Source organism: Bombus flavifrons, chromosome 1 (genome assembly GCF_040668555.2).
Source record: "Bombus flavifrons isolate JBK064 chromosome 1, iyBomFlav1_principal, whole genome shotgun sequence".
NCBI lineage: Eukaryota > Metazoa > Arthropoda > Insecta > Hymenoptera > Apidae > Bombus > Bombus flavifrons.
Window position 1 is genome coordinate 22,031,741 of NC_138442.1, and position 14,322 is coordinate 22,046,062.

Consider the following 14,322-nt stretch of genomic DNA (forward strand, 5'->3'; position numbering starts at 1 on the left):
AAACTACGCTGTATATGATAATTACTCCGCATCGAACCAAATACTACGAAACGATTCAAAAATTATAACGGTTCGTGCCTTTTTATCTACCAATTTCAAACACAGAGTAAATAACTTCGTTACTCTTAAAACGATCAGCTAATCGACAGACGAAGATCCCTCTATGTCATGCTGACTTAAACTTCTCTCAGAGACTTGACTATTGCTCGGCCGAACAGTATGATCTTCCGGAAGTATCGTATCATGCAGGGGTGGCGTAATCGCGCCGAACAGCACCGCCCTTACAATCTACCGTCAGGTACGGCCGGGGAAAGAAAATTCACCCGCTCGCCTATTAGAGCACGTGAAGATTCTCGCAATTCTTGAACTTGCTGTCCTCTTTACCAAACAGCCAGGTTAGCATCTGTCTGGCCTTCATGCTGGCTCGTACCACGCCTCTGGACTTATACCAGTGGCCGCTGCCCTCGCTAGCCCCGTTTCCGGTACGGTTCTCCGCGTTCCCCTGCACGTTCTTCAGTCGTATCTGATTCAGAATCCCGACCAGCAGGTGGTCCACGTTGTGGTTGATCCCGACCGAGACCTCGATGAACTTCACCCGATAGGTGCACGCCATGCACTTGCCATCTGCAATGGCAGCACGCGCCGGATTAGAGAAGGGAAGCGTATATTTAAACATCGAGTTGCCAAGGGCGCGTGTAGGACGGTGGAAAATAACACGGTTGGTCAGTATATGGTGTTATCCTGGGTAAGAATATGAAAAGGGGGATCAGAAGAACTTTTCTTTTGATTATCACGAGTATAGTATCTTCTGGTTGATTTGTTTGGCATGCAGGAAAAGAAAAAGTAGACGTAGGATAGAAAATTTCGCTTGGTATTTACGTTGCTTTTATTTAGTCTTTTTCGTTATGTTATTTTCGTTCTTCCCTTTTTCTTTTTCTTTCTTTTTTTTTTCGTTAGACTTTTGGGAGTCCCAATTGTTTCAATTATTAAGAGTGCAGTACGTTCGGGTTGATCTATTCCGGAAGCAGGAAGAGAAAAATGTTGATACAGGATTGAGATTCTTACTTGGTACTCGGATTGATTCTTTCAGCTTGGACTTTTGGAATTTTTAATTCTTTTAATTATCAAAGGTAAAACATCTTTTGGGCGATTTGCTCGATGCGCAGAAAGAGAAGGGGGTCGATACAGAGCTCAGATTTCTAGTTGATATTTACATTGATTTTATTTCTTCCTTTACGTTGGATTTTTAGGATTTTGAACGTGCTATTTGCGAAAGAGAAAATGTAATATTTATCGAACTATCGTTTTATTCTGCGTCGTTATATATTATGTACTACGTACGAGAAATATAGTATCTTCTATTTATACGTCTCACTTGGTTTGTCGAGAACACAGGACGAGAAAGGGTTGTATAAGATTGAGATTTGAAATTGGAGTTTAAAGTGGTTTCATTCTCTCTTGAATCGGATTTTTCGGATATTGGATATGTCAATTTATAATAAAGGAAATTTAATTATGTTTAAACGTAGTGGAAAAGCGCGGATTAATTGTACATTAGCGTCAAATATTAAACGTCAAAGCAATGTGTGAATGTTTTCGTAGCTTCGTAATTGATTTTTCAGTTACTCCGATAATAAAATATGTATATCCATCGTGTAAACAAGTCGGGAATCACAGCATTTAATAATCGCGCCTGTCGTACTGCGATAAATACAATTCATAGTTCGATCATACGCAGTTCACTACCACTTGCGATTTTCTCACGCGCTTTGCGCCTTTCGATACGCAAAATATTTTTGAAATATCTCCGCTAAAAGACCGTTTTCTCGATAAAACTGTTCCAAATATTGTTTTTAAATTGTTTTAAATATTACACCAACGATCGATACCTTTATACGCGCGTATATACCAACCTTGTGAAGAAACCACTCTAGATCGGACCAGATCCACTTTATTCCCAACTAGTATAGCCGACTTTCCTCGCAGGAAATCCTGGTCGTGGAGACGTTCTAGGTACTCTTCTGCTCTCTGAAAGGACGCTTTATCGATCACAGAATACATGATGACAAAGGCATCCGGATGTATATTCTCCAATTCCGTCTGTACGAAACAAAAATACGAAAGTACTACTTAGACGAATAATATTAATACAACACGTATTTAAATTAGATTATTCAAAAAGGATCAACGTACAAGTGGACTATATCAATTACGCTCCGATGGAAGATTCATGCGACGATTGATACAATTTTCATCATACTGTACAATATTACATTTTCCTACGACAGACACCGATCTTGAGAAACCGGTAAGTCTCGTTAATTTAATATCACTGATACCGAAATTCGTTAATCTACTAAGCAAGTTCGCCAGAAAATTCTATAATCGCGGAATTGTTATATGATTTTATTTTCGAATGTGCGACGCTTTCACCCGTACGTGCTTATCTACCACATGACGCTATCGAGTCTACGAGAAATAAGCAAACAGACCCGCGTTTCTCTGCTAACCATGTTCTCGTAGATGCATAGTAGCAACTCCGCTAATAAATAATTTTCCCACTCCATCGTTCTCAACCATTCACAAAGATCCTTTCTCTTCCATTTAACACACTCTTCAAGCATACAAATCGGTATTATTCCAGGACATCGTAAACCTTGTAAAGCATCGCCTGAAAGAAGTCAAAAGGGGGAGCCGATCGAATAACGCAGCTCTTTCAAAGGATGGACGCTAAGCGTCTTTTGTAAAGCGCCCTCCAGCTAACACGCGGAACTCGAAAGCGGTTGCTCACCTTCGGGTTCGCGACGTTCAGGAATCTCAGCTCGCTCTCCTCGCCGTTCAGCATGACGAAAACGGATTGCTCGCTGGGTACGTCTGAAACAAAGAGGGAAAAAAGAAGATGAACGACGTGGCGCTACACAAAGCAGCTCAAAGAGCGTCGCTGAAAGAGGGGGGGGGGGGGTGAAGGAAAAAAGAGGTATTATCGAGGAAGAGGGATGGAAAGATGGGAAGAGGAGGAGCTACAGATCCCTTTGATTTGCTGCCTCATTTATTTTTCCTTGGACCATCCCCTTTATTCGTCCGCGGCAAGGACGAGATATCGAGGAAAGGGGAGAAATGAGAAGGAAATCGCGTGGCGGAAAGGAAAATAATCGAATGGAACCGCTGTAAATAAACGAACGGAGACGCGCTAGCTAAGCGTGATCCCGCCACTCTAAATGCGTCCACGCGTCCGCTCGTCGACCACCATCGCCAAACGTCCGCCGCTTCCGGGAATCGCATCGATGCTGTGGTCCGATGATTTCAGCTGGTCGAGCGATTGTTGGTTTTGTGGTGAGATTTCAATAGTTTGGTAGCGGCAGTTAAATGTTTGTCAATCTTTCGCGGAGAAAGAAAACAACGAAGAGAAGAAATAGGAAAATAAACGGGGAAAAGAAATCGCAACGGGCTACGACAGTTAAAGCGATAGGTCGGAGGAATGAATTTTTTACGTCTTCCTGAAGATCTTTTCACTTCCTCAGAGAACTATTTTCGAGATGGTTTATTTATTTCTTCCTTATTGCGAACAGGATAAATTTCCAATCGTGTGGAAAAAAGATAGAAATCCCTATCGAGCAGTTAAAAAATACGCGATACATGATGTTACGTGTTACAAAGTTTTACACAGATTGAAATGAATATTCATTTTTTGAAACGAGGAACGTCGCTCGTCAAATGTTTACACACAGAATTTGTACGTTTCGACGGAGACGCGATTCAGGAGGTCGGAGTTGCTTAATGTACTAGGAAATCGGATGAAAGGAACACGTAAATCTCAGCGACCTTAAGGGAGCGAGGTATCGATTGGTTATAGAAAGCGATGAATGTTTGGTCTATGTTCGATAATATTAGATTCTATTAACGTTGAAACGGTAATAAAGGTAGTAATAAAGCGAAATAAAGAAAAATCAACTTTAACGCACACGATGTCCTTTCCTTATGATAAAATGAGTAAAATTGCACGATCCCCTATAATACGTCCCACCATATCTATTCTAATTAACTTTTACTTAGATTCGAGCCAATGTAGCTCAAAAATAAATTCATCAAAATACCGAGATATTTCTTACAAAAAAAAAAAATTACGCTTTGCAAACCGATTCTCTTCCAGCAACCGCAACACGGAAATTTCATAATAGGAAATTTCACCTCGAGTCGTCTGTTCACGAATACGTACAGCTCCCAAGCAATTCTTTGATAAAGCCTCTTGCTTCGTTCCGCGCCGTTTTACAAAAACCTCTTTCCGTCAGACCTCGATTTCCATAATTAAGATAATGGCAGAAGCTTTTCAAGAGAAACACCGTAGAAGTGGAAGAAGAAGTTCCACGTCGTAAACTGATAACAGACGTTCAGTGTATGTATACAAAGGGACGCAGAAAGGCGGTGACGAAGGAGGCAAACAGAAACGAAGAAAAAGAAAGGCGCGAGAAAGAAGAGGAGGTCAGACGATGAACAGACGCGGAGGCTGTATGATGTACGTTTATAGCAGCGGACCGGTGCAAAATTAACCGACGCTATTTCTGCCCGCCTGTTCCTGTACTTTTCTTTTTTACACCTTCCTGGAAACCGACGTACCCGTTTCGCTTTCCTCGCGCGTTTCCACGCGTCCCGCGATTTTCCATCGCTTTCCGTGCTTTCTAGCGATGGACTGAAATACGTCGCAAGTAGTTTCGAACGTTGGCCGACTAAATTCGTACTGTATTTCGAAAAAAAAAGAAGCATTGTTTTCAAGTAGATTTCAACTTAAACGCGATAGATTCTAAGTCTATAAATACTTTGAGAAACGAAAAAAGTAATCCTAAGTAGAATCGAGCCCTTTTCAAATAAGTTTGGAACTTTACGAGCATCTTACTGGAAATTCTCTTAAAACCATGTTCCTTGGTTATCGTTGAAATTCGCTATTTCAACAAAGATAGTAATATTCAATAAATAGCAATTTTTAACTCTATGCCAACGATCGACTATATCCATCTTGCTTTTCCGACTCTCACGACTCGATTGGTATAATTGTAAGAGTATCGTCATTCTAATATCAAAGTACTTGTAAGTAGACTTTCGAAACTTTCACGTACTCGTTCTAAGGCTGGAAAACAGTTCGCCAAGATCGAACGCTTCGCAAGTACGATGAATTAACGATTATACGTTACGGCTAGGCTGCGGATCTTTTATACAATTTCGTACTTTTATCAACGTAACTGAAGAAAAGGAACCTACGTAAAAGTTTATCCCTCCCATTAAATATAACATTTTTTAAATCTTTGAATGTTACGTACGTTCGGTACAGATATCGTAGCTCTAAATTTGACGATAGAAGCATGAAAATCTCCAGTTTAGTTGCGAGTAACATTTCAGCCTTATAAGGTAAACCTCGGGTATTGCGTTTGATTCGAATTTATAAAAACGTATCGAACTTAATCCCATCGCTAGTGCTCTTCTCCTTCCATCTTTTGTTTTACTACGAGCAGACGCAGTCTTCCCAACGCGGTTTCGTCGCGTCTTGACCTCGATCCCGATTTCAAAATTATCGCGTAAAACTCGACATCGGCCCCAATTTTTGCTTTCTGTCGGTTACTTTATTTTATGTTCGTTTGATACCAGGTTCTACGGGTGTGGGAGGATATTATACGCAAAGTTTACTGGCTCGAGAAGCTGTTGGATAATAGACGTTCCGGTGCAACGTAACGTGTATTTTTTGAAAGATGCGTGTAATCCTTATTCCACTTCGAGACTCGTTTGATATTCTTATTTACGCGTGGTTGGCGAAGGAGAATTTTGTGAGATAAGAGAAGGGAGACCCGTGATTATGTTCTGGTAACAATTAAAGTTTCAAGAAGTTTGCGAGTTTGTTGGTTTACGAGTTCCACTGATTGTATTTAATTAAAAACTTTGTTGCAGGATGTGGGACGCATAAGAAAATTTTTGTACGAGTAGTTGTTTCGTTCAGAGAAACGATTATTACTAAAAATATCTGCTGCAGGATTAACTTAGCAAATTTTAAATTGTTACCGCTGGAATATAAATAGTAAGAAATTAAAAAATCTTCATCAACAAATTTTTTAATTTGTGTTGTAAAGATACGTGAACTTTTTGTTTACAGCATCCAAGGTACAATATGTTCTCTTTATAAGGCAGGCGTTACTTTTCGTTCCAATAAACGTGATTAAAAAATTTCATTAAGCTTTTCATAGTAGAATATTTTCTTTTTAACATGACACATCTCCTCGTCCCTCGTATCCTCAAAGTTTCACGAATCCCATTATTTTCCTTTAAAAGCGGAGATAAAACATCGATGATGTACATAACGGTGTTAAGCTGATTATGAAAAATATCTCGGGGAAAATTGAAAACGAGAAAATATTTAATGCCAAAGGCAACGTTCCTCGTATATCGAGCCTCTCGTCCCATTTTTTCGAGGGGGTTGAAATGCAATAAGGAAGGAAGTTCTGGCGACTAAGTCGCGACGAAGTAGAGTACACCTTAAAGTTTCTTGACAACACAAAACTTTTGTAATGTAGTTATGCCTAGCGTACCCAATAGAAGTGGTAAAAAATATTCGGTAAACTCGACATCAAGCGTCATAAAGTTTCTCGAAAAATATTAAAACGTTTTATCTCATGGGAAAATTCAATCTTGTACCCTTCATGTGAAAACACTGTAGAAATACTTTAGACTTTTAGAAATACCTCCTTTATAGAGATATTATAGAAATTGTTTTCTGCACAGAAATTGTTTCCACAAAAGTTGTTCTCTTCCTTCTTGGACCATTTCTTCTTGGACCTTCTTGGACGAGAGGAAACAACAGGAAATTATGGAAATTTTTGAGAACAAAGCCCGTTTGTATATTCCTCGACCCGCAATTAAATACTGTAGTTTCATCTATTATAGAAGCACTGCTAACGGAACACAATCTGGCTAGCGTCGTTTCGAGTATCCTGCACTGCGAATATTAAAGAGATTAGAGCGGTGGAAGAGCGCGCGTCAAATTTGCATTTAGAAAGACAGGGTTGTACCAGAAATTTCACCGCCCAAAGTATGCAATTACGTTGGTCGCAAAAGTGACGATAAGGCGCGAAATAAAAGTAAGTCGTAACACTAATCGCCATTATTTTCGGCATTAAGAAGTAAAAAAGTTTTCGACGTAATTGAACGATATACAGCGAACAAATATCTAAAAATTATAAATCCGTCAATCCTGAAAAGGTATATTTTTTAATCTCCAAATTGTAGAATTTGAAAGCAATAATCTATATGGCACAAAGAATAATAATTACTATTATTATTTTGTTTAAAACGACAAGCCCATTTTCACTTTATCCGTAATGATATTTGGAACGATTTTAAATTTCGAAACGTATTCATTTGTTCGCTTATCGGATCTTTGCAAATTTAAATTGCAAATTTAAATCGCGTTATCTATGAAGAATTGAATAAAAAAATGTATGTCGTGTACAAGAACGAAAGAATTGTCGATCGTATATTATTAATCTATCGAAATATTATACGCATAGTCATCTCATGTAAAAAAATTTGACAATTGAAATTATGGATTCCTACTCTCTGTAACATGTTTGGCGAACATTTCTACCAATTGTTCACTGACGTTTTCAATTCAATCCATAAATCGTGAAAGAAACTAAATTATCAACCTGGAGTTATATTGCCAATCTATTACAGTATCAAGTATAACATACGCGAATTATAGACTCGAGCTGTTCGTAAGTTTCCGGTGAATTTTCACGTTCGTTTAAAATCTAATATAAATTACTAATTTTTGATCAATATAAGGATACTCGTCGATCAATCACCTATTAAATACACACATTTCAACTATACATACCTCTATATCGATGAAAGAAAGAAATCAAACTCTGTATCGTGATAAATCTTCACCCAAAATAACGCTGTTTACGTAACTCATAAATTAATGTAAAGAGTCTAACAACGTACATTGATTCGTCATAGCTATATCCACGCTTTGTTCTCGATATACCGCACATATTGCGTAACACTAGACCAGGACACAATATGACGGGATCCAGTTACCGTAACCGTATGTAAATCGAATTCAAACTTGTGCAACGTGCAACGACAATAAGACGACAATATCCCGGGAACGATGTTATATTCCGAATGTATGTTAGACAAGGAGAAATTGTATTCGTGGTCGACCCAAGTTTGTCGTGTGAGCAAACAAGAAGTTTGTCCTATTATATTGAAAATTAGAAAGGCACAATACGTAAGGGTGTTTCTCGCGTGTGAAACGTGGGCGGTGAACTTAGAAGAGGAAGAAGGTTATGAGGAATATGACGTCAAAAGCTAGAGCAATCTGTTCGAGTTCTATATTTGCAAGTGATATGCTTGGTGGAAATCAAATTGAAGAAACAAATGTAGGTAGGAAACGTGCGTGTAATTTTATTTCTTGAATTAAACTCGACTTTTTAAGTGTATTGCGTTTCGCTGTTTCTGCGGAGAAGCTTCGAACGTCGCTACAAAAGATGGTAAAAATGTCTGATCGTTGGTTGTGATTCTTCCAAGGATAATACACGTAGGACGACAAACGAAGATTCATGGGTGTCGAATCACAAAATGCAGAATGTAAACTCTCCGTTCACAATTTTACCATATCACGTCAAACGAGATAAGTAATCACTTATCGTTTATGAAATTTATCGTAAAACTGTTGTTTTATCTTCCAACTTGTTACCGTAATACCACAGAATACACCGATCGATAATTTGTAACGTTTCGTTAATAATATAAGTATCAGTGGAACTATGAATTATTACTATCGATTATTATTACTGTAGAAATTGCGCAAGGGATTTCTGCTGGTTGTGAAAATTACCACAAACGAGAAACGAATTAACTGTGAGTCGCATATTTATCGTTTAAAAGAGCTTCGTCGATGATACAGGAACGAGCAAATTAGAAGCTATTTTACAAGACGCGGGTACAATGCCCAGAAGGTGGAAATCCTCGTAAACGTAAACATTGCGAGGGAGAAATTCCAAAAACAGTGGAGTCGTCGCGAAGAACGAGAACGTTCAGTCGCTAAGTGGATCGCGAAGGTTAATGACACCGTGGTCTTATTAAAAGCGTCGTATTTAAAGCGTCGTATTAACGATTCCGTCGAGAACCTCGCCAGAGATTCGTGCATGATTTCATGCTGTTTATTCTGTCGTGTATACGTGTCTGTGTGCGTGTGTATAATTTGTATACATTAGCGAACGAGTGGTGGTGTGCCGAAAACTAAACCGAAGACGTTCGTATGAAAAGGGTGATTGTATAGAAGCGATGCAAATCATGATTCACTTTTCGTATTTTTCTTATAAGCAATTTTTTATTACACATCTATCGTATTTATATGGAATCGCGTCTACGGAAAAGGATTTATAAATAAATCTAGAAACATATATTTTTCTACTTAATAACTCTCTCTTGGAAAAGGTTTGTAATTAAGAAATAAGTCGAGGTTTATTCGTTTGAACATTTTTCCTTTTTTCTCTCGCAGCTGCAAAAGCTTGGTCCAATTTATTTCGATTTATCTGAAACGTAGATTCTGTAATTACGCGATTAATATACGTATTTACGTACATACTAATTTATTATTAATATCGCTGTGTCAATTACACCAGTTAACGTTAATGACGATGGTTAAGACCGGATAATCTACAGAAACGTTTTACCGGCGTTCTCGCAAATTTGTACAAAAACAAAATAGACCGCTAAACTATATTAAAGAAGAAATTTTAATACAACGTTTGTAACCATCGTTTACATTTCTCTATTGCGTAATCTAATTGTATTTTATAATACAGGAAATCGCATTCGCTCGATAAGACGCTTATCGCTTACCGATTTAATTTCAAATGACGTTATTACAAAGTTCACTGCGCGATGTACTATTTCCACCGTACAATCTATTAAAGCGTGATATCGAATTAAATATTGCCATTATTTGTTCCATTTATCGTGAAACTTCGTTCATTAAAATATACTTTGAGAAGCGAGCTACTGTTACCTACGCATCGTAAGTTCGAACGACGAAGCCTACGCTTTACGATCGCGATCAAATTTATCGAGTTAAGAATTTTGACGACATATTTTCGAATTAAGACTCTAATTTATCGGTATCGTGAACACTCTACCGAGCAAAATTAGAATTTATTACTCGAAACTCTAATACCAATTTAAAAACTCGTTTTAGTCGTCCCTGAACAGCTTCGGTCGTGCCATAATGCGAGAGTTTCGAGGGGAAATTCAAAAGACGGAGCTTAACATCGAGCCCAAACTGATCCAGACCGAAGCCGACTCTGGTCGAAGTCCAGCAAAGTTTATTGCATTTCCAAATGCCAAATTCCAGATCAGTTACGCCGTATCTCTTTCGTATGAGATTAGCGATCGATCAAGGGCCTCGAAAGAACTCTCGTTAATGTCCACCAAAAGCGAACTCTCGGCAAATATCAAAGCTCGTCAATACGGTCAGTTAGTAATTATCAGTGATATTAGTAAGATCAGTTCCAATTTCAAAGAGTTAAAGTCATTGAAATTCAGCGACGATGATATTACGAATCCTTTGTTTTGACGGTAATAGAACTATTCTCCTTTGCTTCGTTTTTGGTGAATTTAAAAACTCTCAAACACAACGAAGTGTATTTTGAAGCTACGAGACGAGTAGGAATATCCACGTTTTAAATTGAATAACTGTAAATTCAACAAAACTAATTTGACAACTTTTGTAACAATTTATTAACACCGCTTGATCCGACTGAATTTAACTTAACGGTTCGTTGCTGATTTTGAAACAGATCGGATCTAACGTGAGGTTATTACAAATGTTAGAATACTACAACATATTAGATATAATTGTACAATATCTTTTTCTCCGTACAAGATTATCTAATCGCTATTTCACCTTAGATATCTAAGGAGAGCGAAACAGAAACAGAAACCTCGGTTTGTCAAATTTTTCCGAATCTCGAAACCCGCTTCCGCTACATCGAATCCTGATCGTCTATAAAGTAACAAGATAAATTTCTCACAAGTCCTCGACGTTTCTCCTATTCGCAAGAGGACTACGTTCCAATTACAATATCTGTACCGACTGAAACTCGCGTTCCACGCTTCCGTCGTCGCGTTACCAGAAAACTTGTTGCAGACCCGTGGAACTTGCCGCGCGAATTTATCTTGGTCGCGTTTAAACGGCGAGTTTCCCGTGAAAACGAGATCGATCTTGGCGTTCTCGTCGCAAGTAATTACAGAAGCGTCTTCGGTGACGAATTCGTCGAACGTTTCAACTTCTGGTCCAAGTCGGGACGAGCTGCGAGTTTACTCGAAACCTAGCGAAACTTTGTTAAGTAAACGGGAAACTTCGGTTTCTAACGTATCCATGTTCCGGGTCATAAAGGCTAGCGCCTTGGAACACGTAAAATGAAAGCGTCTTCGGATACGGTAATTGCACGAGTTTAGAAAAAACTGCGCACACTCGATGAGTAAGTTGTCTACGGAGTTGGATCGGGCTCTTAATTGCATTCAGTTCGACTTAATTAAAACAGAAGATTTGAAATTGCGTCCGTAGAGCGAGGTGCGAGCAATATTTTCGAAATCGAAGGAAATTAAACGAAGTAAGGCGTGGATTTGATTTTAAAGAAGATTTGGGAAGAACGACAACCTTTAACGTGAAAGTGAGATTTATAGATGAAGCTGAATCAACGCTGACAGACATTTGCCCGCAAACACGTGTCGCGGCCAATCAGCATCTGTCTTTCGAGGGAAATCCGCAGAAAGACAGATGCTGATTGACTGCGACACGTGTTTGCGGACAATTGCCTGTCAGTGTAGGCTTAGCTTAAGTATATATCATTTTTTCGTGTCAAGTGTCGTAAAAGTTCCATATATGATCGATAGATATTAACGAGAAATTATACATATTCAGTATTTAAAAATTATATTTCGACACGTAAATCCAGTTCGATAGTATACAAATTGTACCAACATACGAAGAAACATCCTTAAATCTTTAAATATTTTAATAATTTTAACCCTATTTTACACGTGTAAATATCTCGTATAACACGATAATAATAAGAAAAAATTCAACCAAAAAGAAACTCGGAAATAATAAATCTCGTATATCTCTTAACTAATTTCAACGATAACTTCCAGAAAATCAAATCGTCAGGCTGAAGAATGTTTCATCGGGAAGAGTAAAACCACAAATTTCTTCCCTCTCTGATAACCTTTCATAGCTACTCGTCGAAGATATATCAACCTTTCGCCCAACTTCGCAGAGTACCAATTAAAAAAGCGTTTATCAACTTTCCCTCGACTTTGCAACTTCGTTTCGTTGATAAACTCAGGCAAAAACCATAATCAAAGGCAAACAGAGCCTCGTTGGCTCGAGGAAAAAGCTTTAAAAATTACGAAACAAGATTCTATTAAATGATGAGATTCAATTACGAAAGCAACCAATGGATCATCGAGCTCCGATCGATTCTGTATCCGGCGAGGTTGATAAAAACATAACCAGACGCGCGTTAAATCGATCCTGCCTCGTTAGAGGATAGCCAGCGGGGTCATCGTGCTATTACCCGTCTAGTATGCTCATGCACTTCGTCGTAATCCGTGAACACGCACGATTTGTTGTGTCAGCTGTGGGATTAAAGCGGAACCACAGACCGTGATATCGCTATCGGAGACTGTGTTGGTTTATAATTTTGTTCATAAACGATTGACGATCGATCGAGATACGTTAGCCGCTAATTATTCCCGCGTGTTTCGATATTCGACATTCGGCACTGTTCGCATTAAACGGATTTATTTCGTGAATGCATTTAGAGTTGATATAGTCTAACGTTGAAATCGTTGTGTAATTACTAGAAAAGCGGATGGGTTGGTGAGTGGGAGATTTGTTAGGGGAATATTGCTAATTAGCAAATGCCTTTAGAAAATACATGGGAATTGCGTATTAATAGAAATGGTAATGTTTATGGAAATTTCAGGAAATAGAGGTGGGAAATTAATTAGAGGAACATCGCTAATTCGTAGAAAAATATTTCTTGGAAATAATAATAGAAATCGGGACGTTTATAGAAATCTAAGAAAAATTCGAAATATAAATATCGTTCAGGTTGATATTTGATCGATTAAAAGAAATACGTATATGGACGAATCGAATGGAGAAAAGGATTAATTAAGAGAATATTTGTAATTAGAAGATGTTTAAGAGATAAGAGAAGTTAGTTAAAGTCAGAAGAATATTGGTAATTAAGATATTTCGGTGATTGAAAAAAATTCGTTTAATCGATCAAACTTAAAAATCATACATATTTTCGAAGATACTAGAACATTTCGAATATCGAATTGGAATATCCAAATAAAATTTCGAAAATTAATAACGATCCTGTTACAGAATGTAAAATTTCAAAAGAGAATATTCTTGTTACTCTGTTCGAGATAGAAGTTTCGATAAAATCTTGTCGTAAAATCGGTTTCATCTGCAAGTTATTGGAAATTATATGCGAATCTTAAACCGTACGTCTCCGTTTTAAGTACGTGCTTCCAGTGAAATTATGCAGGATGTGTAACGAAAAATGGATAGCAGGATTCGTAAAGGAGGCAGCCAAGATCGTTACCATCTTTCGAATCTAGGACGTTCGCGCAACAAAGATTTATTCTTGACGTCGGTTTTTGTTACTTGGCAAAGAAACGACCGTCTGTTTTCAATGTGTATCCTTTAGTGATCCTTTCCAAACCAAACGTCTTCGAAGTTTCTTGTTGCACCGTTTCGCGGTTAAGCACTGCCTGAATTAAATCGCTGCCAGTGAAAGAAATACTGCATATTGAGCGTAATGTAATACTTCTACCAAATGGTACTGTTTAAACGCGAAAAGATAATTCTGTCGGAAGGCTCTGTTGTAAACATAAAATTGCCACTTTTCTCCGTTTTACATGTATCGTTATTTCGTAGAAAACGTAATAATTTGTAACTGTAAATCGTAACTAAGATTAGGAAAAAGTGTTATGTAGTCGAGTACGTGATCGAACTTTGAATAGTACAACAATAATCTAACGATACAACGTTATCGATTAGTACGTATGACGAAACAAATAATATATAATAAATCGATAAACTGCACAAATAATATAAATTAACGTGGCTGTCTAGTCTAAAAATTCAAACATGGTTTAATTAGAATATAAATTACGCAATATAAAAAATTGCATATTTATAATAACGTAACAGGCACAAGCATGTAATGCTTTTGTATATTCTACGTGTCA

General features: G+C 37.9%; 1 protein-coding gene across 2 annotated transcripts in view; it reads right to left on the reverse strand.

Moving 5' to 3' along the window:
* Window positions 1–14,322, reverse strand: part of Rgk3 (Rad, Gem/Kir family member 3) — a 74,738-nt gene continuing 60,416 nt past the window's right edge. For both annotated transcript variants that reach the window (XM_069117104.1, XM_069117112.1), the window contains exons 5-7: window positions 2,792–2,874; window positions 1,914–2,100; window positions 1–624 (exon numbers count right to left, since the gene is read on the reverse strand). In XM_069117104.1, coding sequence (XP_068973205.1) covers window positions 335–624; window positions 1,914–2,100; window positions 2,792–2,874 — 560 coding nt within the window. In that variant the 3' untranslated portion in view covers window positions 1–334. The remainder of the gene's footprint in view (window positions 625–1,913; window positions 2,101–2,791; window positions 2,875–14,322) is intronic.